Below are 27,863 nucleotides of genomic sequence, written 5' to 3' on the forward strand. Positions count from 1 at the left end.
TAAGGAAGGAAATCAAATTTTTATTCTAAGTAACATTCTACGAAATGCAACAACAGAGCCACAACATTACTCCAGAACGTAATTCACTTAATCAACAGCCAAATGAATATGGCACACGAAAATTCAGTATTGTGATAATGATATGGCTGACTTGACAGTTCTTACCAATATGAATGTCAGCCATAAAAACTGTTCACATATATCTGGTGCAATTAACCCTCAAGCAGGCACACAGCACACTTTGTATACATTTAATGAACAGCTGTCTTCATGTTACCAAGGTAAGCATAAATGAACAAAACCACAGTTTAATTAAAAAATAATAAAATAAACTTCCATTATATCACTCTGATACTGCATACAATTCTTACCCCACAGTAATGACACACTTGAAGCATTAAACAGTGCAGTTGCATCAGATCACAGCCAATCACTTATTAGACTGCTAATTGCTTCATATACAACTGCCTCGTTGTAGGATTGTGCCACTAGGTCAGAATCTGCGACATTTTCTTTTATGGATTATACATTTTTTCTCACCAAGCATGCAGCTGATTTTATATTACCGCTGCTCACTTGGACATATGACAACACAACTTAGCACTCAGTTAGCTGAAGCAATAATGAAATGGTACAAGACAATGTTATTTGTGGCCGGCACACTTTATACAAAGGTGCATCTGTTCGATGGTTAATTTCACTGTTGTCCATTCTTCAGCATTATATGATGACAATACTGCACTTGGGAGTTATGAGTACAGTGAGACAACTTCTCAACCAAAGTATCAATACTTATATGTAGACAGTGGCTCAAATAGTGACATGGTTTGTACTTTACTATATTATATTTTTGTTACAAGGGTAATTAAATCAACACATACATGTTCATGTACGGTACTTCAAGTATTCTCCACACACCAGTTCTGTAAAGATATCTCTCAACCTTCTTTGGAAACTTTCTCTGTGGTTACAAATAAAATAAAATATTGAAATGTGACTAACAGCTTTACTCAGATACACACAAACTATATGATGCTTTGAGTTTCACATGTAGAAAAGGGTTCTGCAGTCTTTTAGTGAAAGAAACTATAACAAATTGCATTTATTTTTTGTAATATTTTATTTAAATCTAGATCCCAAAATAATCAAGTATCCTACTCAGATCACAATTTCAAAACATTACCCCTCTAAGAACTTTCTTGCACCGTCTGGAGGATAAGGAGGGACTGTACAGCCAATCTGCTTAATAATTTCCTGAGCAGCCCAACATCCCAAATGAATGCAGGTTTCCAGACTGCAGTTGTGGAAGATACCTGCAAGAACACCAGCCACAAAAGAATCTCCAGCACCTGTGGTGTCTTTCACTTGTGAGAGATCCATTTCTACAACTTTTACTTCTAAAACTGTATTTGTTTTCCCATAAACACAAATAACAGAATTTTTGCCCTGAGTAGCAATAATCAATTTCCCTTCCTTCAAGATCTGTGATACATCACAATGCTGTAGTTTACTCTCATCAAGAGAATTATTAAAATTTTCTCTAAGTTTCACAACAATATCTTTTAAGCTACTGTTTTTAATATTCAACTGCTTGGCAAGGGAATAAAACTCTGCACTATTTCCAAATATGATGTTAGCACCCTTAACAAGCTCAGTTACCTCATGTGTATGACTTTCACAAACATATGGAGCGCTTAAATTGAAGATTAAAGGTATCTTGTTTACTTTGCATATCTCAATGAGTCTAACACACACCGGAAAACTGTGAGTCAAGAAGAAGCCTTCGATGTACAACACTTTTATACACTCTAGTAATTTAGTTACATCCTTGCTATCCAGTAATGAACCGTCATATTTGGTTGCTGCCCCAATATGAGCCACCAGTGATCTGTGCTCACCATTGATGAGAGCAATGCAAGTTCCAGTGGGATAACCAGGATTGTACGAATATCTGTAAATAAATAAATAAATAGATGTAAGAAAAATTAGGGTAAGCATTCTCAGAAACGAAGGCATTGACAAACACAAGCAACTGCCATCCTTAAATACAAGTACCAATGGCTATGTCAGTTCAAATTTTTTGCACAAATCCAGTAATTCTACAAAATTATGAATGGCCTATAAAACAAGCTTTTGTTTAGTGACCGTTAACATGTCTATGATATATCAAAAAGTTACTTCCACATTGAAAAATGAAATTAAAAGTGTCATGGTTTTTGATCAAATAAATAGCTCAGGGCACACAACAACCATAACTTACAGTGAAGTAGTAGTCACATAAGGAGCTAATAATTTTTTTTATTATGGTGAATTAGTAGCTACATAAGGAGCTAATAATATTTTTTTACATCAGTGCAACAATATAATGAAGGAACCCAGAGACATAGTATTTCAAGCTTCATTTTGTCATCTTTGTTTTCATGCCATCATAGGCATTTCAACAAATGATAACTTCCTTAGACTTTTTGATAACTTCACAGATAAGAAATCACTTTGTGACACAATAAGTGCTTTTGTCACCTAAGGTTTAGTATTTTCGTATCTGCTATGCAGTTCTGTCTGCTTTATAGTAAATCTCTGACATGCCTCTTGAGCCACGAATGGTCTTCAGTACTGAACATTCCATAGGACAAATGTATCTAGCAAATGGCAAACAATACTTCTGAAGTTATGGCACAGATACCCAATATTTGAAATGCTTGCTGATGGTTGTTCAGGTAGTTTGTAACTATTTTCTTGTGACACTTGTTAGGTACAGATACCTCCCTATCAAACATGCAGAAATAAGTCATCAACGATTGTGTAATTGTCCTGTAGTTGCCAATTCCTATCATTATATTCACTCAGTCAAAATATTCAGACTGATTTCTAGTCATCACATTCAATATGTTTACTTCACAGATTGGTTATCTAACCAACTGCTCAAGATAATTGCTTTAAAACAAATTTAGCTCTATATAAAAATAAACCTTTTCTATATCTGTGGACCCTCAATTTATGGACGGAAAATGAAAATCTTCTACATCTAAGTATGTACTCCACAGGCCACCACAAGGTGCTTGGTGGAGTGTACATTGTACCACTACTAGTCATTTCCTTTCCTGTTCCATTTGCAAATACAGTGAGGGAAAACTGACTGCCTATATGTCTCCATATGTAACCCAATTTCTTGTGTCTTATCTTCATGGTCCTTATATGAAATGTATGTTGGTGGCAGCAGAATTTTTCTGCACTCCACTTCAAATGCTGGTTCTCTAAATTTTTTCAAAAGTGTTCCTCGAAAACAATGCCGCCTTGCCTATAGGGATTCCTGAAGCATCTCTGCAATACTTGCACATTGTTCTAACCCAGCAGTAACAAATCTAGCAGCCCACCTCTGAATTGCTTCAAGGTCTTTCCTTTGCTCTGATCTGGTGTGAATCCCAAACACTTGAACAATACTCAAAAATAGGTTGCACTAGTGTCCTATACGGACTCCTTTATAGATGAACCACACTTTCCCAAAATTCTCCCAGTAAACTGAAATCACCCATTTGTCTTTCTTACCACAATCATCACATGCTCATTCACATTTCACATTGCTTTGTAACATTACATCCAGATACTTACAATGACATTTCGGTGTCAAGCAGGACACAGATTTTCTTTTTCAGCTTCTGCTTGTTATTAGATTCGCTGCCTTTGTTTTCCCTACAGGTGGTCTCTTAGCCACCACATAACCCCCCCCCCCCCCCCCCCACAGAGTCATATGCGCTCTCAGATGTACTTACTTTGGGTGACAGATGTGCCGATACCTGTGTGCTGCTATGTGGAGGTGGACTAGTTTGTAGTGACTTGACAATATTTATTTGCAACATTTCAATACTTAGAAAATAAACATAATACAAAACCCCAGAAAAGAAAAAGTGAAAAATTAATTACAACTGTTAACACATAAAAATGTTAAAATAAAAATGGATCCTATCACCAACTGCGCCAAAAGAGGGAAACCTGAGAGGACTTCTTGAGCCTTAGCCTTTTTGGCCTATATCTAAATGTAATGTAAGCATTTTGTTAACATGTAAGTTTCTAGGTTTTCGTATAAATAGAGCTAGGTGCTTGACATAGAATGCCATTATACTGAAATTACACTTCTTGACATTACTTAATTTGAATTCTATATGTGCTAGTCTGAGGGATAGGACTCGGAACGACGCTATCACGCTTTTTTTTTTTTTTTTTTTTTTTTTTTTTTTTTTTTTTTTTTTTTTTTTAGGGCGCAAAACTTCTATGGTCATTAGCGCCCTCGCGCTATCACGCTGTGGCCCTCTTAGCAGCAATTTTCTATCCTATTTCGACAACTAACAACTATTTTACATGTTATCACATCATCATCATTTCACTTATTGTATATATTATTGTTACATTTACAGTTTATAGTTTTATGTTGTAACTGTCTCTTTATTTTATCACAATTTTCACATTTAAATTCACTGATTTTCATATTTCTACTTAATTTGATTACTAGTTGTCACATGTAAATTCATCACATTGTCTCATTCCTCCTACATTGTACCATATATTACGCATGAGACTGTTATACTATCCATATCTGAACATGTGCCATTATCAATGGTGTTATCATCTGCATCTTCAGTGCTACTGTTATGGATTGAATATCCATGTTCTCTGTGTCTATGCCTGCTAGGTCTCTGACATATTCTTCTTGTACTGTCTACAGATTTTGTCTGCTGTGTTACCTAGTTCAATCCAGTCTCTAAAAGACTTGTAAATGTTATCGTGTCTCAGGTCCAGATGTTCTGCCTGTGTACACAGCATGCAAAGCAGTATTGTATGTTCTGAGGTCCCAATATCCCCACGTGAACATACATCACTCTCCCTCAGATTCACGTAGTGTAAATACGTAGAGTAGGGCCCATGACTGGTCAGAAAATGTCATTCCTCGACTCTAGTCTCTATATTTCATTTTAAGTCTCTCTCTAATATCCGTGAAAAAGTCATAGACCCTACAGCCCTTGTCACTCACGTCCCAGTCTCTCTCTGCCAGGTATCAATATGCCAAGCTTTTAGACGTAGTTTACTGTTTATGTCTCCCCCTATTACAGCCCTTAATGCCAAGCTTCTAAGTGTAGTTTACTGTTTATGTCTCCCACTATTATAGCCCTTACTCTATCTCTGTTACCCCTCTTTAACCAACATGCTACACCACGGTACCTGATAGTGATGTCAATTGAAAAGAGACCAAGGACCACATAGAGGGCAACCACTGACGTGGTTCCAAAGACACCCGACAATCGTAACAACACCCTTCTCTGCCTGTGCTGAACAGTGGCTTAGTGGCTTTGTTTATTGGAAGGCTCAGTTTGTGCACCCACATACTGGCCGTGAAGCATATGATGGACTCAAAAATTGCACAGCAATACACTCTCATATATCTTAATGGTCACTGGAAGTCTATTGTACTGATTCTTGTCAGTTTCTTTAATAGTTTTTCTGTCTTGTCAGAAGTGATCTGTGTATGTTCTTTGAAAGATAACTTTTCATTGATCATGCCACCCAGATTCCTTGTGACCCTTTTCCTAGACATATTATTTACTCTTAATTTGATGGAAGGTGGTGGTGGTGGTTAGTGTTTAACGTCCCGTCGACAACGAGGTCATTAGAGACGGAGCGCAAGCTCGGGTTAGGGAAGGATTGGGAAGGAAATCAGCCGTGCCCTTTCAAAGGAACCATCCCGGCATTTGCCTGAAACGATTTAGGGAAATCACGGAAAACCTAAATCAGGATGGCCGGAGACGGGATTGAACCATCGTCCTCCCGAATGCGAGTCCAGTGTTTTGATGGAAGGGTCCTTGTTAAGGCTTCCCTTCAGTACTACACAAGAAGAAAGATGGCACCAATAGGTTAGTGTAATAGTGCAGCTCTTTCAAAAAAGCAAACATTTAGCAGCGCAGTGTGCAAGGAATGCAAAAAAGTGTTGTAAAAGGAATTCTGTGTGTAAAGTGTCACTTCTGGCTACATGAAAAGTGTGCAAAAGTAAACCTAAAATTTCTTGTGGTGCTGCCAGGATTGTTTACGGACCTATTTAAGTGAAGAAAAGATTGATCTCCAAAGTGAAGTGACTGCAAAAGAAACTGTTATTCAATTGCTGCAGAAAGATATTGAATCCCTTAAGGATGACTGATTAACGTTACAAAATGAAAACAATGAACTTATGTGCCAAAAAGACTGTGACTGCGGGGACTACATTGCCAGAAACGATGGAAATCTGTGGATGCGGAGTGATACAAGCTGTGTTTCAAAAAACGGTAATGATGCATCCTTGGAAGCAATAAAACGACAATCAGAAGTACTGACACCTAGAAATGAATATGCGGATCTTATTCATGAAGAAAACTGCGACTCAACCATGTCCCAAAAAATGATCGATGCAAACAAGGAAGAACGCCATGTGCCCTGAAAATGAATTTCTCAGAATTGACGACTCCATGTTGAAAAATGTCGTAGTGCCAACCTGCGAAGTTGAAGTCCGCCCAGGAATTAGGTCCCATCAGCTCAGTAACTATTTTAAAAGCATTAAAAATTCAAGAGAAAACATCAAAAAAGAAGCGAACAAAAATTACAAAGCCGTTTTCATCCATGTTGGGACAAATTCCCTCTGAGGATACAGCAAAGAGGAAATTATTAACGAATCAAAAAATATAATCCTATTAGCCAGAATAATTTACCCCGCTTCCAGGATAGTGGTCAGTGGAATCATAAACAGGTGGTCGGTGAGTGACAGTTATATCCATTGAATCAATTGAAGAATAAATGAGTGTTGTGACAGACTAGATGCTATATTTATAAACTCAAAAAACTTTTTGGGCAAGGAATGTCTAGCCAAGGATGGACTGCATCCAAACAGACTAGGATCGATGACCTTCAGCAAAATGTTTATGGATGTTTGTAAAATCATTAAAACTAACAGAAACTAATATTTACTGGAGGGTATGTAAGAGAAAAATGCCTGTTAGCTGAAGAGAAAACTGCTAAAGAGTGTCTACGAAAATGTATGCTTAATACCATTAAAATAAACAAAAATTCTTATTTGATGCACTGGAATATAAATGGCTTAAATTCTAAATCTTCCAGCAGCCTAAGTTACAAACTCGATGAGTTACAAATTCTTCTCTCAGAATGTAAAAACATAAAAATTATTTGTTTAAATGAGCACAGGCTTAGCTCTAATACAATATGTATTTTAAATAAAATTGAAAATTTCAATGTTGCAAGCAGCTATTGCAGAGAGAAAAAGCCTCACAGAAGTTGCTGCATACTGCTTGACTCTTCTAGAAGCTATGAAGTGAGAGCAGATTTTAATTGTTTACATGAAGACTGCATATTCGAAAGTTGTTGCGTAGAGCTTAAGGACCTTAATATGTTAGTCATTTCAATTTACAGAATTCCTGAAAGGGCTTTAGTCACACCTTTCCTCTCTAAATTCCAGTGCTTGCTACATAAACTAAAGAAACAAAAGAAGAAAAAAAGTGTAATAGAAGCAGATTTTAATATAAACACTGCAAATGACAATAAAGAATCAACAAAATTTCTTGATTCAATTAAAAAGTCTGGTTTAAAACTAAATTTTTGGAGTTCACCAGAGAAAATATTCACTCAGCAACATGCACAGACAACACTGTAACAAATTAATACTTTGATAATGTACATAAATTCTGTCTCGACTTAGGGCTTTCTGATCACTCAGCCTTGTTTGTCTCACTGCCAAAAACTAATCAACATAATACAGGGAGATTCAAAAAGAATACCACAAATTCAGGAATTAAAAACTCTGCAACGACAAAAGGCAGAGCTAAGCACTATCTGTCGGCGAATTAAGGGAGCTATAAAGTTTCATTTAGTTGTACATTTGTTCGCTTGAGGCGCTGTTGACTAGGCGTCAGCGTCAGTTGATGCTAAGATGGCGACCGCTCAACAGAAAGCTTTTTGTGTTATTGAGTACGGCAGAAGTGAGTCGACGACAGTTGTTCAGCGTGCATTTCGAACGAAGTATGGTGTTAAACCTCCTGATAGGTGGTGTATTAAACGTTGGTATAAACAGTTTACAGAGAATGGGTGTTTGTGCAAAGGGAAAAGTTCTGGACGGCCGAGAACGAGTGATGAAAATGTAGCACGCATCCAGCAAGCATTTGTTCGCAGCCCAGGAAAATCGACTCACAGAGCTAGCAGAGAGCTGCAAATTCCACAATCAACTGTATGGAGAGTCCTACGAAAAAGGTTAGTTATGAAACCTGAACGTCAACTACCCGAGGCGATGGATCGGCCGCCAGGCAGCCCGTGACAGAGCACTTCATCACTGGCCTCCAAGAAGCCCTGATCTTACCCCCTGCGATTTTTTCTTATGGGGGTATGTTAAGGATATGGTGTTTCGGCCACCTCTCCCAGCCACCATTGATGATTTGAAACGAGAAATAACAGCAGCTATCCAAACTGTTACGCCTGATATGCTACAGAGAGTGTGGAACGAGTTGGAGTATCGGGTTGATATTGCTCGAGTGTCTGGAGGGGGCCATATTGAACATCTCTGAACTTGTTTTTGAGTGAAAAAAAACCTTTTTAAATACTCTTTGTAATAATGTATAACAGAAGGTTATATTATGTTTCTTTCATTAAATACACATTTTTAAAGTTGTCGTATTCTTTTTGAATCACCCTGTATAAAAAAATTTATATCAAAAGAAGTCTCAATAAAACAAACACTGAAATATTCTACGAGAAACCAAGTAAAGTTAAGTGGTGTTTCGGGGACAGTGAATCAACAAATGAAAACTTTAGTACAGTCTTAAACAGTTTTCTTGAAGTATTTAATGAAGCTTTCCCTCCAAGATCATATTGCAACAAAGCACCAAATAAGATAAGATGGATCACATCAGGAACAAAAATATCCAGTGAGAGGAAAAGGAAGCTACACAATCAGCTGAAGTACAACAAAGATCCTGATTTTGTAAAATATATTAGAAACTATAAAACTATTTTTAAAATAGTTGTGAAAGCTTCAAAACAAATGGCAAATAACAAATTCATTCTAGGGCAGGAAAATAAAACAAGGACAATATGGTATGTAGTTAAGTCTGAATTATGTGTCCGAAATCACAAACAAGACATTTCAAAAGTCAAACTTACAGAAAAATCGGTTATAAATCTAGCTCAAATATCTGAGTGCTTCAATGAGTACTTCATAAATGTAGCAAAATTTGATTTAGACATAGCAAATTATGATCAGAAAGTCAGTAGTTTTGGGTTAAAAGGCAATACCAGTGAATGTCTTAAAAAATTCAACACAGTCTCAGCAAAATTGTTGAAAATGTCATATTCTCCTTAAAAGACAAAAACTCTGCTGGCTGGGATAGGATATCCACCAAAATAATTAAAAAAGATTACAACATAATAGCTCATCCTCTCTCTCTCATAATAAACAAATCCTTTGAAGAAGGTTAGTTCCTTGATTTCTTGAAACATGCGAAAGTAAAAGCATTGTTTAAAAATGGTTCAAAAGATGATATGGGAAACTATCGCCCCATCTCTATACTCCCTGTCATACCAAAAATATTTGAAAAAAAATTGCTGCTTTACAGATACAAAGCTTCATCACACAGAATGATATCATTTCACACAACCAGTTTGGCTTCCAACACAGCAACAACACAGCAGATGCGATAAATGAGTTTATTGGAAAAATTACTTCATCACTAGATAGGAAAGATAAGGTCGCAGGAATAATCTGTGATCTCACAAAAGCATTTGACTCTGTAAATCATGCCCTGATGTTTTTAAAACTCAACAGATACGGAATAAGGGACATTGCTTTGAATCATATCTCTTGGAGAGGAAACAAAGGGCAGTAATAACATCAAATGGAGCAGATTACTTCTCAGTGTGGAAAACTGTCACACAAGGTGTTCCTCAAGGCTCAATCCTTGGACCCATTTTATTCCTGTTCTATGTAAATGACTTGCTTTCAATATAAATACTCATTTAACTTTGTTTGCAATTGATACTTCTGCCCTAATTGAAAATGAAAATTCTGACAGCATACCACAGTGTGTCATGAACACATTACGTAATCTGGAAATATGGTTCAGTCTAAATGGTTTAAGGCTAAACATTTCAAAAATGCACATGATGAGCTTTAAAATCAAACAGTCAAAAATTGAATAAACCTGTATCACTCACAACAATCAAAAAATGCAAGAACTTGACTCAGTCAGGTTCCTGGGAAGAAACTTAGACAGAACTTTGAGTTGAAATTCTCATACAGAATATCTAGCAAATAAATTAAACAGCCTTGCATTTGCAATGGAAATTTTAGCCTATGCCACTGATATGGCCACAAGGAAAATAGCATATTATAGCTACTTTGAATCTATTATTCAATATGGCATAATTTTTTGGGAAACGTTACCCGAATTTTGAAGTTGCAAAAAGGAATCATTCGTAAAATGTGCTCTGCACAGCCGAGGGCATCATGTCAACCATTATTTAAAGAGCTAAAAAAAATCAACTGTCCCCTTTTTATACATCTTTGAGGTAGTTCTTTTCCTATGCAGCAAAGCTGATCTATTTTTAAAAAATCATTCTGAACACTCATACGACACGAGATGTAAAGAAAACTTTATGCTCACCTCTCATCACTTAAAACCGCATGGTCAGACTCTTCAGTATATAGCCATAAAAATTCACAACACAATAAAAGGGTGTGACATAATGAATATGAAGGTAAATATTTTAAAAAGCAAATTATATGATATTCTAATTGAATGATGCTACTACTCTGTGGAAGATTTCATGAAGGACGAAGTGATACTTTGAGCTGGATCCCTAAAATGGAATGAAAATGTATGATAGTTATAGCAGATGTAAATACTGTAAGTTTGACAAACTTCAAGTAAGTAAATTCTCCACAAAGTATTATTGTAAATTTTAAATAAGCAAATTGTAACCTTGACATTATGAGATGAATAAAATACATTTCACATTTCAACATTTTGTGTAGAGAAATTGTCACTTTGTGTTTCGTACACCAGCTGGCCATGTCACGCAATATGCTACTTGCTCTCATTCCTATTTGTGCTCTTGAATTTGCTGACATAATGACTATAACATGTCACTGGCATAGGCCACAATGCCATCAGCACACTCATGGTTCTCAACTAAATTTAACAAGGGCTCGATTGACAGGTCCCAAGAGGTGGGGCCACAGATTGATCACTGTGGGCATCCTTTTATCCCAAAGTTCTCTGAGATGTGCAAACATCTCAAGCCACCACAGATTATTGTATATGCCTGCGAAGTCAATCATAATTGCAACCATACATTTTTGTTCCGTTTGGTTGCCTGTGCCAAGGGCGTGATTGATTGCATTGTCGACTGAATTGTGCTTGCAGAATCAATATTGATGGGGATTCAATCCAACAAACCCTCTACGAGACTGGAGTCTATCACACAGTAGTTGTTCTTGCACTTTGGCTAGACTATTCAAAAGCCAGATAGGACTATAGGATTTTGGGTTCTTTGGATCTTTGTCTACGGACTTCGTTATTATTACTGCACTAGCCATTTTCCATGCTATGGGAATTATGTGAGGCTGTAATGCCTCATTTAAGGTCTTAATTAGAACAGTTGTTATTAGTGGCGCAATCTGCTGAAGAACTTCAGCATGGATGCCCTCGACCTTCCCTTTCTTGAGTCTCGCAATTTCTGTAGCCACCTCCTCGTATGCACATGGACCAACTACCATTTCAGTTACATATTCTTGTTCCAGTCCAGTATGTATCTCTACACAAGTGTTACCATCATCATTGGGAAGGAGTTTCTGCAGCAAAAATTCTGCTCTACCCCTCCAGCCTTGTAACAGCATCTGTCATCTTCGTCTCAAGGTAGCCAGAACCAGAGGACCTTTTCTGTCAAGATTTTATAGGGGGCTGCCCACATATTATCTTGTAACTGACGCTGCACATAATTTTTTTAGTCTCCAGTATAGCAGTCCTATACCGCATCAGTTGTTGTGAGAAGCTCGTGGTGGTGAACTGTTACAGAAATGGGGCAGTTAGCATAGAACAGCAAATTGATACTGTGGAGTGTTTCATAAAAACAGGCTCCATCAAGGAATGTAAAGGAATGTTTCAAGCGAAGTATCCTGGTAGGTAGCTTCCCACGACTAGCACTATTCAAGATCTATACAAGATATGGAGGGTTGTAGGATCTGTTCAGAATGTGCAGAGGAATAGGTGACCGACTGTGAGGATCCCTGAAACTACAGGCAGGATTCGCATGGACATTACGAGAAGTCCCTGCAAATCGATAAGCAGGTTATCGCAGCAGGTTCGTGTGTATTAAATAATATGAACCTGAAAGCCTATCTCGTGAGTGTGGTGCAAGAGTTGAAATTTGTGGATAAAGGGGGTGGGGGTTGGGGGGAGGTGGGGTTAGGAGCATTCATTATTTATCTCGCTGTAAACATCAATTGCCAATGGTTACTGGGACTCATTTTTCCGGCTGTGTAAAGTCCAAGAACTGCAGATACTGGTTGCAGGACAACCAATGTAGTCTGCACAAAGAACGTCTCCACTTAGAGAAGAGAGGCCTATAGCCCCAAACTTAACATTGTGCAATATTTAAGTGGTACACTCAAAAGTGATGTGTATGCTGCCAGTCCTCACACAACGGATGATCTTAAATGGAACATTAACAGAGAAATTAATGACATAATGCCTGCAGAATCACAGTGTGTTGCTGGTAACATCATCATATGAAGTCAGCGATGTCTGGATGACCTTGGCCAGCAGTTCCAGCATCTCTTGTAAGAAGGTAACTAAATGTTCTGTAACATTACTATTATCTACTCATTTTTAGTTTCATTACATTACATTCATACTTGTTTCATATATCACAATTACGGCATTTTGTAATGATGTGGAACATGTCAGTTTAACGTAAGTTTTCTTTATACAATGTAATTAACATTTTTTTTAGAGTTACTACTTCATATGTAAAAATTCATCTGTTGTGGCAGCATAATACATCCCTTTCGGTGCCAAAGTCAGATTTAACCCAGAATAGTGGAGATCTCCTTTCTTCTAGAATTGTGGCTATGCACTTCGCTACTGTTTTTGAATTGGAATGGGTTATTAATAACAAATTTCATAAGTGTACACATAAAAGACCGTTATAGTTGGCAAGCTTTTGTTGCCAGTGGCTCCTTCTTCAGGCAGAAGGGTCGAAGGGGAAGGAAGAAGGGTGAAGGAAAAGGACTGAAGAGGTCTAGGAAATGGGGTAGATTTTGGAAAAGACATCCCAAACCGCGGGTCAGGGGAGACTTACCGTGCGGGATGTGTCTTTCCTTCTCATCCAACACGGTAAGTCTACCCTGATTTAATAATATTTATTTGATGACAGGTGAGATTTGAAAGTTCCCTATTACACCATCAAATTTCTTTGACATAAATATTTGATATATCAACTTTGACAAAGAAATAAGTTAGTGTAATACCAGCCTAACAGGAGAAGTTTTCATTTGATTAAATTTATCTTTTTCCATAAAAACATCATCTATCAATGTGCTGCTTTACTGTACCACCCAAGCAGAAAAATCAGTAACTGATGTCAAATTGAAAGAACCAAGTAATACTTGAAGGTCAAGCTATCTACTGGACTCTTTCAGCAAACCAACACTTAAATCCCCACAAACAATAATTTTCTTCCCTCTCTCTGACAGATAGCACAGCAAAAAATCCAAGTTTTTCAATAATAGCTGAAAATCTCCCAATGGGGAGCTATACATGGCTACAATTACAAAAGTACCGGGGACTGATGACCACAGATGTTAAGTCCCATAGTGCTCAGAGCCATTTGAACAAAAGTACCATTATTTACTTTATGCTCGCATGCACATGCTTCTATATGTTGCCCTGAACAAGTTTTGGCATCTCCTCCTCTCTCCATTGTGTCTCTACTTACATATGCTGACAGCTTATATCCACCTACATTTATCTTTTCCATATCTGTGACTACATGGTGTTAAGACAGGCATAGTAGATTTATTCCACCCTGTTTCTAAATCTTCTAAACAAACAAGAAGCTCATCTACTTTGCTTTTTAATCCCCTAATATTCTGATGTAACATACTAACATTATTCTTCACTGTGCTTTTATCACAATCTAGTGACATACTAACATTATTTTTCACTGTATATTTATGAGAAGCTTGTGATATTTTAACATCTCTATTACCTGTTTGCCTGAGCTTCTCATTAAGCTTAATTTCATTCAATGTTGAATCATTCGACACTGATCTTAGCCTAAAAGAGAGGTACTCCCACAAGTTTCAGTGCCCCTCCATTAAGGATTTTGCTATCATCTCAGCCAAACTATCCTTCCCTTTCCTACTGAGATGCAGGCCATGTCTTGTGAAGTCCCACCTACCAATACCCTTAACAGGAACCAAACCTATGCCTGACATAGCAGCTGATCTAGCTCCATATTGACCCTCCTGACAGAGCTTTTCAATTGGGGCATTAATACCACATAAAAGCAGGAACCAAGCCAGCATTTTTATGGTTTGTCGCAAATGTTATTTTTATTGTCACACTCAATATTGTAGCCCTGTTCAATATCAATACTGTTTCCCACTCCACCCACTACCACAACATGATCTTGCTTTGTAAAACCCTTCCACAATAATCCTACATCCTCTATAACTTGGCTAAGACATGCACTGGGCTGGAAAAAACTTGTTACCTGGTACCCGTCATCTACTTGAACTCGAGTGTGAAGTGTGCTGGTTTTATATGGGACACCCTGCATGATAATTGCTAGAAATACAAGTGAGGAATAAATGAATTCCCACAGTTCAAACCAAACAGCTAGTCAAAAAACAAAGATGATGTGACTTACCAAATGAAAGTGCTGGCAGGTCGACAGACACACAAACGAACACAAACATACACACAAAATTCAAGCTTTCGCAACAAACTGTTGCCTCATCAGGAAAGAGGGAAGGAGAGGGAAAGACGAAAGGATGTGGGTTTTAAGGGAGAGGGTAAGGAGTCATTCCAATCCCGGGAGCGGAAAGACTTACCTTAGGGGGAAAAAAGGACGGGTATACACTCGCGCACACACACACACACACACACACACACATATCCATCCACACATATACAGACACAAGCAGACATATTTAAAGACAAAGAGTTTGGGCAGAGATGTCAGTCGAGGCAGAAGTGCAGAGGCAAAGATGTTGTTGAATGACAGGTGAGGTATGAGTGGCGGCAACTTGAAATTAGCGGAGATTGAGGCCTGGTGGATAACGGGAAGAGAGGATATATTGAAGAGCAAGTTCCCATCTCCGGAGTTTGGATAGGTTGGTGTTAGTGGGAAGTATCCAGATAACCCGGACAGTGTAACACTGTGCCAAGATGTGCTGACCGTGCACTAAGGCATGTTTAGCCACAGGGTGATCCTCATTACCAACAAACACTGTCTGCCTGTGTCCATTCATGCGAATGGACAGTTTGTTGCTGGTCATTCCCACATAGAATGCATCACAGTGTAGGCAGGTCAGTTGGTAGATCACGTGGGTGCTTTCACACGTGGCTCTGCCTTTGATCATGTACACCTTCCGGGTTACAGGACTGAAGTAGGTGGTGGTGGGAGGGTGCATGGGACAGGTTTTACAGCGGGGGCGGTTACAAGGGTAGGAGCCAGATGGCAGGGAAGGTGGTTTGGGGATTTCATAGGGATGAACTAAGAGGTTACGAAGGTTAGGTGGACGGCGGAAAGACACTCTTGGTGGAGTGGGGAGGATTTCATGAAGGATGGATCTCATTTCAGGGCAGGATTTGAGGAAATCGTATCCCTGCTGGAGAGCCACATTCAGAATCTGATCCAGTCCCGGAAAGTATCTTGTCACAAGTGAGGCACTTTTGTGGTTCTTCTGTGGGAGGTTCTGGGTATGAGAGGATGAGGAAGTGCCTCTGGTTATTTGCTTCTGTACCAGGTTGGGAGGGTAGTTGTGGGATGCGAAAGCTGTTGTCAGGTTGTTGGTGTAATGCTTCAAGGATTCCGGACTGGAGCAGATTCGTTTGCCACGAAGACCTAGGCTGTAGGGAAGGGACCGTTTGATGTGGAATGGGTGGCAGCTGTCGTAATGGAGGTACTGTTGCTTGTTGGTGGGTTTGATGTGGACGGACGTGTGAAGCTGGCCATTGGACAGGTGGGCCATCCTGGTACCCATGGCTGTTCCCTTTAATTGTTGGTATGTCTGGTCTTCAAAAGTGAATAAGTTGTGGGTCAGGATGAAGCTGGCTAAGGTAATGAGGAAAGAGGTTTTAGGTAGGGTGGCAGGTGATCGGCATGAAAAGAAGTGCTGTTGACCTCCACCTGTCCAATGGCCAGCTTCACACGTCCATCCACATCAAACCCACCAACAAGCAACAGTACCTCCATTATGACAGCTGCCACCCATTCCACATCAAACGGTCCCTTCCCTACAGCCTAGGTCATCGTGGCAAACGAATCTGCTCCAGTCTGGAATCCCTGAAGCATTACACCAACAACCTGACAACAGCTTTCGCATCCCGCAACTAACCTCCCAACCTGGTACAGAAGCAAATAACCAGAGCCACTTCCTCATCCTCTCATACCCAGAACCTCCCACAGAAGAACCACAAAAGTGCCCCACTTGTGACAGGATACTTTCCAGGACTGGATCAGCTTCTGAATGTGGCTCTCCAGCAGGGATACAATTTCCTCAAATCCTGCCCTGAAATGAGATCCATCCTTCATGAAATCCTCCCCACTCCACCAAGAGTGTCTTTCCGCCGTCCACCTAACCTTCGTAACCTCTTAGTTCATCCCTATGAAATCCCCAAACCACCTTCCCTACCCTCTGGCTCCTACCCTTGTAACTGCCCCCGGTGCAAAACCTGTCCCATGCACCCTCCCACCACCACCTACTTCAGTCCTGTAACCCGGAAGGTGTACATGATCAAAGGCAGAGCCACGTGTGAAAGCACCCACGTGATCTACCAACTGACCTGCCTACACTGTGATGCATTCTATGTGGGAATAACCAGCAACAAACTGTCCATTTGCATGAATGGACACAGGCAGACAGTGTTTGTTGGTAATGAGGATCACCCTGTGGCTAAACATGCCTTAGTGCACGGCCAGCACATCTTGGCGCAGTGTTACACTGTCCGGGTTATCTGGATACTTCCCACTAACACCAACCTATCCGAACTCCGGAGATGGGAACTTGCTCTTCAATATATCCTCTCTTCCCGTTATCCACCAGGCCTCAATCTCCGCTAATTTCAAGTTGCCGCCACTCATACCTCACCTGTCATTCAACAACATCTTTGCCTCTGCACTTCTGCCTTGACTGACATCTCTGCCCAAACTCTTTGTCTTTAAATATGTCTGCTTGTGTCTGTATATGTGTGGATGGATATGTGTGTGTGTGTGTGCGCGAGTGTATACCCGTCCTTTTTTCCCCCTAAGGTAAGTCTTTCCGCTCCCGGAATTGGAATGACTCCTTACCCTCTCCCTTAAAACCCACATCCTTTCGTCTTTCCCTCTCCTTCCCTCTTTCCTGATGAGGCAACAGTTTGTTGCGAAAGCTTGAATTTTGTGTGTAGGTTTGTGTTCGTTTGTGTGTCTGTTGACCTGCCAGCACTTTCATTTGGTAAGTCACATCATCTTTGATTTTAGATATATTTTTCCTACGTGGAATGTTTCCCTCTATTATAACCAAACAGCTAGTCAGTGATATAAAAAGACAAAAACTGTCCTTTTAGACCTGGGACATGCTGTGAATCCTGATGAAGATTGTGTGTTCAATAAAAAGTGGGTAAAAGTCTTGCAATTGTTGTCTTGTATGTAGATGATTTTTAATTCTTTTGTAATAATGTTATGATAAAAATAAGGTGTATCGGGGATTATCTATGCATTTTAAAGTTAACGTTTGACTGTATTTCCACAGAAATGCCTATGGAGACTGGATTAAAGCTTTGGTATGTGCAGGATGATAAAGTTCAAGTGCCATATCAGGAACTTGTGGGATGTTTCCTGTATAACAGTACTAATACACGACCTGAAATATCTTACGCAGTTTGTATTTTAAATTCAACATTTGTAAGTTTATTAGTGTGCATTGGATGGCAGCAAAGAAAGTTCTTCATTATCTCAACGGTATTATGAACTATGGCTTTGTGTTTAACATCTGGAATTTTAGAGATCTGTATATAATTGGTTTTGTTGATTCAAATTTTGTAGATGATTTAACTATTGGGTTGTAACAATATTGAAGTAGTTTTCTGTCAGAGAAAAATATAATTTCCTGGAGAGCAAGAAACTGAAGGATGTTACCACTTCAACTATGGAAGCTGAATATGCAACTTTACATTCTGCAGACAAAGACACAGTGTCTCTGAGATGGTTGACAGGAAACTTGATAAATAGACGGCAACAAAATTCCTGTAATCATTTTTCACGGGAAGGAGAGTTCTATTAGACTGTCATAATATCCAGTTCAGCATTCTGGATTTAAACGTGTTTGTGCTAAGGGACATTTTATTAGGCAATGTGTAAAAATGAGTGATATCATTGTTAAGTATTTGCAGTCAAAGGAATTGTCTGCCAATGTATTACCTAAATTACTTGCTATGGAGCAACACAGCCAACGGCCATGCCACAGTGGTAACACCGATTCCTGTCAGATCACCCACGTTAAGCGCTGTCGGGCTGTGTTAACACTTGGATGGGTGACCATCCGGTCTGCCAAGTGCTGGGCAAGCGGGATGCACTCAGCCCTAGGGAGGCAAACTGAGGAGCTACTTGAGAGAGAAGTAGTGGCTCCGGTCTCATAAACTGACATATGGCTGGGAGACCGGTGTACTGACCACATGTCAATCCATATCCGCATCCAGTGACGTCAGTGGCCTGAGGGTGACATGGCAGCCGGGCGGTACCATTGGGCCTTCATGGCCTGTTCGGACGGGGTTTATTTTAGTTTTTATGGGGCAACAAAAGTACCTTACTGAAATGTTAAAACTGTTGCCAGATTAAATGATGTTGTTATTATGTTGGTAATCTGGCTCCGTGTTTCATCCTTGTCACTGCTGTCTTATGATGTGTGGACTACCTTTGCTTTGTAGTTTCTTCTTTCTGTGTATATGATGTAATGCAGTTTCTGAGAAAAAAAAAGGATTATAAACAATGTACCAGTTGTTTATATTTGCCATCATAAACACCAGTCTGCTAATATAGGTGGCCAGGCACCTGTAACAAATACAAGGGGAACTATACAAACAGATACTGCAATTGTTGCTGTTGTGGTCTTCAGTCCTGAGACTGGTTTGATGCAGCTCCCCATGCTACTCTATCCTGTGCAAGCTTTTTCATCTCCCAGTACCTACCGCAACCTACATCCTTCTGAATCTGCTTAGTGTATTCATCTCTTGGTCTCCCTCCACGATTTTTACCCTCCACGCTGCCCTCCAATACTAAATTGGTGATCCCTTGATGCCTCAGAACATGTCCTACCAACCGATCCCTTCTTCTGGTCAAGTTGTGCCACAAACTTCTCTTCTCCCCAATACTATTCAATACTTCCTCATTAGTTATGTGATCTACCCATCTAATCTTCAGCATTCTTCTGTAGCACCACATTTCGAAAGCTTCTATTCTCTTCTTGTCCAAACTATTTATCGTCCATGTTTCACTTCCATACATGGCTACACTCCATACAAATACTTTCAGAAATGACTTCCTGACACTTAAATCAATACTGGATGTTAACAAATTTCTCTTCTTCAGAAACGCTTTCCTTGCCATTGCCAGTCTACATTTTATATCCTCTCTACTTCGACCATCATCAGTTATTTTGCTCCCCAAATAGCAAAACTCCTTTACTACTTTAAGTGTCTCATTTACTCATCTAATTCCCTCAGCATCACCCGACTTAATTCGACTACATTCCATTATCCTTGTTTTGCTTTTGTTGATGTTCATCTTATACCCTCCCTTCAAGACACTGTCCATTCCATTCAACTGCTCTTCCAAGTCCTTTGCTGCCTCTGACAGAATTACAATGTCATCGGCGAACCTCAAAGTTTTTATTTCTTCTCCATGAATTTTAATACCTACTCCGAATTTTTCTTTTGTTTCCTTTACTGCTTGCTCAATATACAGATTGAACAACATCGGGGAGAGGCTACAACCCTGTCTTACTCCCTTCCCAACCACTGCTTCCCTTTTATGTCCCTCGACTCTTATAACTGCCATCTGGTTTCTGTACAAATTGTAAATAGCCTTTCGCTCCCTGTATTTTACCCCTGCCACCTTCACTATTTGAAAGAGAGTATTCCAGTCAACATTGTCAAAAGCTTTCTCGAAGTCTACAAATGCTAGAAATGTAGGTTTGGCTTTCCTTCATCTTTCTTCTAAGATAAGTCGTAGGGTCTGTATTGCCTCACGTGTTCCAGTGTTTCTATGGAATCCAAACTGATCTTCCCAGAGTTTGGCTTCTACTAATTTTTCCATTCGTCTGTAAAGAATTCGTGTTAGTATTTTGCAGCTGTGACTTATTAAACTGATAGTTCGGTAATTTTCACATCTGTCAACACCTGCTTTCTTTGGGATTGGAATTATTATATTCTTCTTGAAGTCTGAGGGTATTTCGCCTGTCTCATACATCTTGCTCACCATGGTAGAGTTTTGTCAGGACTGGCTCTCCCAAGGCTATCAGTAGTTCTAATGGAATGTTGTCTACTCCCGGGGCCTTGTTTTGACTCAGGTCTTTTCAGTGCTCTGTCAGACTCTTCACACCGTATCATATCTCCCATTTCATCTTCATCTACCTCGTCTTCCATTTTCATAATATTGTCCTCAAGAACATCGCCCCTGTATAGACCCTCTATATACTCCTTCCACCTTTCTGCTTTCCCTTCTTTGCTTAGAACTGGGTTTCCATCTGAGCTCTTGATATTCATACAAGTTGTTCTCTTATCTCCAAAGGTCTCTTTAATTTTCCTGTAGGCAGTATCTATCTTACTCCTAGTGAGATAGGCCTCTACATCCTTACATTTGTCCTCTAGCCATCCCTGCTTAGCCATTTTGCACTTCTTGTCGATCTCATTTTTGAGACGTTTGTATTCCTTTTTGCCTGCTTCATTTACTGCATTTTTATATTTTCTCCTTTCATCAATTAAATTCAATATTTCTTCTGTTACCCAAGGATTTCTACTAGCCCTCGTCTTTTTACCTACTTGATCCTCTGCTGCCTTCACTACTTCATCCCTCAAAGCTAACCATTCTTCTTCTACTGTATATCTTTCCCCCATTCCTGTCAATTGTTCCCTTATGCTCTCCCTGAAACTCTGTACAACCTCTGGTTCTTTCAGTTTATCCAGGTCCCATCTCCTTAAATTCCCACCTTTTTGCAGTTTCTTCAGTTTTAATCTACAGGTCATAACCAATAGATTGTGGTCAGAGTCCACATCTGCCCCTGGAAATGTCTTACAATTTAAAAACTGATTCCTAAATCTCTGTCTTACCATTATATAATCTATCTGATACCTTTTAGTATCTCCAGGGTTCTTCCATGTATACAACCTTCTTTCATGATTCTTAAACCAAGTGTTAGTTATGATTGTGTTGTGCTCTGTGCAAAATTCTACCAGGCGGCTTCCTCTTTCATTTCTTAGCCCCAATCCATATTCACCTACTATGTTTCCTTCTCTCCCTTTTCCTACACTCGAATTCCAGTCACCCATGACTATTAAATTTTCGTCTACCTTCACTATCTGAATAATTTCTTTTATTTCATCATACATTTCTTCAATTTCTTCGTCATCTGCAGAGCCAGTTGGCATATAAACTTGTACTACTGTAGTAGGTGTGGGCTTCGTATCTATCTTGGCCACAATAATGCGTTCACTATGCTGTTTGTAGTAGCTTACCCGCATTCCTATTTTCCTATTCATTATTAAACCTACTCCTGCATTACCCCTATTTGATTTTGTGTTTATAACCCTGTAGTCACCTGACCAGAAGTCTTGTTCCTCCTGCCACCGAATTTCACTAATTCCCACTATATCTAACTTCAACCTATCCATTTCCCTTTTTAAATTTTCTAACCTACCTGCCCGATTAAGGGATCTGACATTCCACGCTCCGATCCGTAGAATGCCAGTTTTCTTTCTCCTGATAACGACATCCTCTTGAGTAGTCCCCGCCCGGAGATCCGAATGGGGGACTATTTTACCTCCGGAATATTTTACCCAAGAGGACGCCATCAAATCATTTAAACATACAGTAAAGCTGCATACCCTCAGGAAAAATTACGGCTGTAGTTTCCCCTTGCTTTCAGCCGTTCGCAGTACCAGCACAGCAAGGCCGTTTCGGTTATTGTTACAAGGCCAGATCAGTCAATCATCCAGACTGTTGCCCTTGCAACTACTGAAAAGGCTGCTGCCCCTCTTCAGGAACCACACGTTTGTCTGGCCTCTCAACAGATACCCCTCCGTTGTGGTTGCACCTATCTGTATCGCTGAGGCACGCAAGCCTCCCCACCAACGGCAAGGTCCATGGTTCATGGGGGGGTGGGGGGATACTGCAATATGCATATATTTATTATTAAAATCATTCTGTTATACAATAAAATGTTCGAAATGATGGTAAGAAAATGGCCAGTTTTAGGCAAGTTTGGTCAAGAAATACAGAGGAACTATGGCTCAAGTTTAAAAGAATAGTTGACCATGCACTGGATAGACATGTATGCAGTCGGACATTTCATAATGGGAGAGATCGTCCATAGTGTTAAGTCACTGTTAAGAAACTTCTGGCGAAACAGAGATTACGGCATAATAGGTACAAAACAAAACATAGGGCTATAGATAGAGAGATGCTGAATGAAATGTGTTTGGCAGTCAAGAGAGCAATGCAAGACACCTTCAGTAACTACTATAGCGGAATGCTATAAAATCATCTTTCACAAAACCCAGAGGAATTGTGGTCTTATGCAAAGGGTGTTAGTGGCACCACAGCTAGCATCCATTCACTCATGGACGAGACTAGAACTAAAACTGAGAGCAGCAAAGTAAAAGCAGATATGCTCAACTCTGGTTTTAAATGTTCTGTAAAGAAAAACCAGGGTGTATTGCCCCAACTTAATTCTCATACCATCAACAAGATGACTGAAATTAATATTAGTGTCAGTGACATTGAGGAACAGCTGAAATAGTTAAAACCGAGCAAGGTCCCAGGGCCTGATGAAATCCCTATCAGATTCTATACCCAATTCCTAGCTGAGTTAGCCCCTTTGTTAACTACAATTTAACAAAAAACTGTACCTGGTAGTTGGAAGAAAACACAGTTGACACCTGTCTACAAGAAGGGTAGCAGAAGTCATCCACAAAACTACCATCCCATATATTTGATATCCATTTGTTGTAGAATCTTAGAACATACTCCGAGCTCAATCATAATGAAGTATCTAAACTGAATGACCTCCTCCATGCCAACCAGCACTGATTTAGAAAAAACAATTAGGCTCTATGTGAAACCATGTGTCATGGGAGTCAGGCAGATGCAGTATTTCTGATCTTTTGAAAAGCATCTGACTCACTGCCACACATACACTTATTACTAAATGTACACTCATATGGGGTATCAGACAAAATATATGACTGGATTGAGGATTTCTTGGTAGGAAGGACGCACCATATTATCATGGATGGAGAGTCATCGACAGATGTAGAAGTAAGTTTGGGTGTACCCCATTGAAGAGTGTTGGGTCCCTTGCTGTTCATGTTGTATATTAATGATCCTGCAGACAATATTAATACTAACCCGAGACACTTTGCTAATAATGCAGTTATCTACAATGAAACATAGTGCGAATGAAGCTGTACAAATGTTCAAAACTGTAAAATTGTGCAAACCACAAAACAACCACAAATAAGAATGATATGAATATAATAGTTGTGAGTCACAGTTGGGATCTGTAAACTCATACAAATACTTGGATGTAACACTTAGTAGGGACACGAAGTGGAATGATGACACAGGATCAGTTTTGACTAAAGCAGGTGGCAGACTTCAGTTTTAGGTAGAATACTAGGGAAATGCAATCAGCCTGCAAAGGAGATTGCTTACAAATTGCTTGTGTGATCCATCCTAGAATATCGCTCAAGTGTGTGGGTCCCATACCAAATAGGACTGTTAGGGGATACGGAGCATTCTCAGAGAAGGGCAGCACGGAAATGGTTTGTCTGACCCATGGGAGAGTGTCACTATCATGTCGAGTGAACTGAACTGGCAGACTCTTCAAGATAGACGAAGACTATCCCAATAACGCCTGCTTAACGAAGTTTAAAGAACTGGCTTTAAATGATGACTCTAGGAATATACTATAACCCCTTCCATAGCGATCATGAAGATAAGATTAGATTAATTACAGCACATACAGGGGCATTTAAAAATTATTTTTCCACACTACTTACATGAATGGAACGAAAAAAAAGCTCTAATAATCAGTCCAGTAGTATGTACCCTCTGCCACACACTTCACAGTGAGCATTGATGTAGATTTTTATGAGGGTATATAAAATTATTTTCATGCTGAAAAATTTATACTCGTTGTAGTTACTTTCGGTGGTGCAGAACAAATCTTGTGTCACATGTCACATGAACACTAATTTCACAGTACATGTGACTGCATTATCTCCATTATTCGCCGTATGAAGCTGATTTGAGGAGATCGTCGTGTTTTTCGAATACGCCTATGAAATATCTGTGACAGTATGAAACTACTAATAGGAAGGTGGAGTAAGTGGTTACATAATATAAACGTAAAAGAAATACGCCAGCCTCTCAGTTGAACAGCAACATTGGTATTTTTCCAAAAAATTTGCTCGCCACTTTAAATACCTGGTACTGACGCCAGCATCTTTTACTAGGCGTTCAAGAAGCGCACCTCGGTCATCGGTCCCGATACCACCGAAGTAGACCGACTTAAATGGCTCTCTAACGAGCCACTGAAATACCCGTAATGAGTTTTGCGCTGCTCCACCCGCACTGTACTGCGGCGAATATCTGTAAAATTTGTAAATTTCAACACGCAAACATTTAATTAGAGTACGTACTGTACGGCCTTAAAGGCTATCCAACTACACGACAGCATTGTAATGAAATGTTCGATGTACCCACATATAATGAACAATACAAACATTAACTTTACTGTTCTGTTCACTTGCACTACACAAATGTAAAGTCAGGTCAATATGAGCAGACATAATGAAATCCTGGAGAAAAAAAACTTCTACTCAAACATATTTTTCGTACAGTAGTAAACGGTCGACATTGTTGTTAAATTACAGTATGTTGTTAATGATTACAGCGATAACAGTAATAAGAACAATACACAGAGCTTCACTAACGAAAATTTATTATTTTAATATTGATGCACGGTATATTCCACCAAAAGTCATTCTCAACAACTATCAGTCCATGTCATTTTCTTTCCTTCTCATTCATTGCAGCTTGGACACAAGTACGTGACGTACGTTTTTCATACGTGTTTATTACACATTCCACACAGCATGTTAGTTTTATTGTCATTGCTTGAAGGACAGAACTCACAGCGAGCACGTTTAGTGGAGTTTCTTGTTGTTACTGATTACCCACACCTACCAATCCTTCAGGGTCTTGGATGCTTCTCACCATTCTCGAACAATTTTCTGTTCTTGGAAAATGTTTCCTTGATGTAATGTGCTCTGCAACCAGTTACTTTCCAAGTTCCTCCAAAAATTTCTCCTTCTAGTCAATTTTCTTGCAATCCAGTAAGGGTCAATCGAAGTCCGTAAGACATTCATTACAAGCAGCAACGTCAAGAATACTGTAGAAAACTATCATGGGCCACCTATTGGTTTTTCGTTTGCATGTATATGTACCTGTTCGCTGATCGAGTGCCTCTACAGCCCTTTTGGTTGGATTATAATCTAAAATCAATTTTGGCTTCTTATCAGCCCTGTCACTTATTCCCAACCAGGGTGGGGCGTGCTCATTAGCACAACATTCATATTTCTCTTGGGAATGTAATTGACCACCGTAGTATCATTTGTGACGTAAAATGAGAAACTATGAACCTCCTGGTTGGTCATATTTTGTGTAAGCTCTGGCTCCTAGCATTGTCAGTTTCCTTTCCAGAAGCAGCTTTCTCAAATTATATGATGTAAAAAAGTTGTCACATTCTGACCCCGCAAGTCGGAGGCAACATCAGAAACTACTCTCATTCCATGACTTTCTTCTGATGCCGCTCCACTCTCCTTTTCTGTACATGTGAAGACTTGCTATCACTCAGAATGTATATCTTGATTCCATATTTTGCCGGTTTGCTTGGGATGTACTCCTTGAATGGACAGCGGCCTTTAAATTCTACCACCTGAGCGTCAACTACCACATTTTCCTCTGGATTATACAGTTTACGAAGGACTTATAACCTCTTCTCCCAGATACTGCGAGTTTATTAGTACGTCGTCTTTCCTCTCTTGTGGATTTCCTATCAAACCTCAAGGAGTGAGATATATTACAGAATGTTACTAGGGACATGGTTGCTCGAAATATGTTCCACCGAGTATCCTTATCCCACAAACTTATTGTAGATTCCCCATGTGAGCGATATACAGCCGCAAGGAATAAGAGTCATACGTATGCATGAAAAAGAGAACCATCAATGTTTGTCTATTGTTTACCGTAAACTCGTTACCCCTCAATATTTGACATCCCTTGTATTTCATTCTGAAGTGCTGTAGAAAATAATACTTCAAATGAACTTAAATCACTTATTCTGCTGCTTGCATACTTGGAGTACTCCCGATGACGATCGAATGAGACGGGCGGCCGTGTTCTCCCAACCCTGCGTCAGTCAATGATACAATCAACATGATGTCAACAATTCAGACTGATCACAAAACGATAGATAACACAAACTGAGCAGAAACAATGGTTAATTCCAACAGTTGAGAAGTCCATTGTTGTAAACGCAGCGCTGATGTTGACTTCTTGAATGTTGAGCGTTAAGTATGAACAAGGAAAGTCATTACTACTATAAAACATGAGACAACCAGAAAGTATTTGACTTTAGAATAATCATATTAATGTCGGCTTACACTGACCATATGACTTAAAATATTTTAAAACTTTCTTAACCACATACTGCCCTTGCATTTTCAGACAAAGGTCGCCAAGTTTCATAGTTCTTTAGATATTTAAATAACACGAAACGAAATTTATAACCATTTTGGGTCATATAGACCCGGACAGCTCAGCAGGGTTAATATTAGATCTAGAGAGTGATTACTCTTAGTCATTATTGATCATTCTGCCAAACGAACTGAAAGTCATTGTCTCATAATAACAGTTTCACATTCACGAAAAAAAAATTGTTTGGCTTACCTTACTCGAATATCATCTACTATGCCTAATTCTTCTTCGGTAATTTCCGCCTGTCCGTCGAACTGCAGACCGTATTTATTCAAAATTTCACTGTCATTAATAATTACACACAAATCCAACAACGGATTTCCAAACGCAGCAACAAATGGATCAACTGATGTGCTTCCTTTCGCATACATTGTCTTACGTTCACTGATTATTGATGCACATACATGACAAAATTTTCGATGTTTTACCTAAACATTTTCCACTAGCAGACGACTCCTGACTCCATAATTTTATCCGAGATACTCCCAAACAATTGACAAACAGTTGACAAAAACTCATGAGTTTATCTGTAGGACTAG

At 39.3% G+C, this 27,863-nt stretch overlaps 1 protein-coding gene across 2 annotated transcripts; it reads right to left on the minus strand.

The window, feature by feature from the left end:
* LOC124615345 (adenosine kinase-like) lies at positions 1-27,828 on the minus strand. Of its 2 annotated transcripts, XM_047143151.1 has the most exons (3): positions 27,517-27,828; positions 24,991-25,155; positions 1-1,951 (listed from the first exon to the last, which is right to left on the minus strand). In XM_047143151.1, the coding sequence occupies exons 1-3, from the start codon at positions 27,693-27,695 to the stop codon at positions 1,180-1,182; spliced, it is 1,116 nt and encodes a 371-aa protein (XP_046999107.1). In that variant the 5' UTR covers positions 27,696-27,828; the 3' UTR covers positions 1-1,179. The 2 variants fall into 2 exon arrangements, with proteins under 2 accessions (XP_046999107.1, XP_046999108.1); XM_047143152.1 differs by lacking the exon at positions 24,991-25,155.
* Positions 27,829-27,863: the final 35 nt, after the last annotated feature.

This window comes from Schistocerca americana, chromosome 5 (assembly GCF_021461395.2).
Source record: "Schistocerca americana isolate TAMUIC-IGC-003095 chromosome 5, iqSchAmer2.1, whole genome shotgun sequence".
NCBI lineage: Eukaryota > Metazoa > Arthropoda > Insecta > Orthoptera > Acrididae > Schistocerca > Schistocerca americana.

Bases quoted from the DNA above. Each gene is read 5' to 3' on its own strand.
- LOC124615345 (XM_047143151.1), bottom strand. From the start codon at position 27,695: ATGTATGCGAAAGGAAGCACATCAGTTGATCCATTTGTTGCTGCGTTT. The intron at 25,156-27,516 runs GTAAGCCAAACA...CAAATTTTACAG, and splicing joins GTAGATGATATTCGAGTAAG to ATATTCGCCGCAGTACAGTG. The intron at 1,952-24,990 runs GTATTTAAAGTG...ATTTATTTACAG, and splicing joins GATGCTGGCGTCAGTACCAG to ATATTCGTACAATCCTGGTT.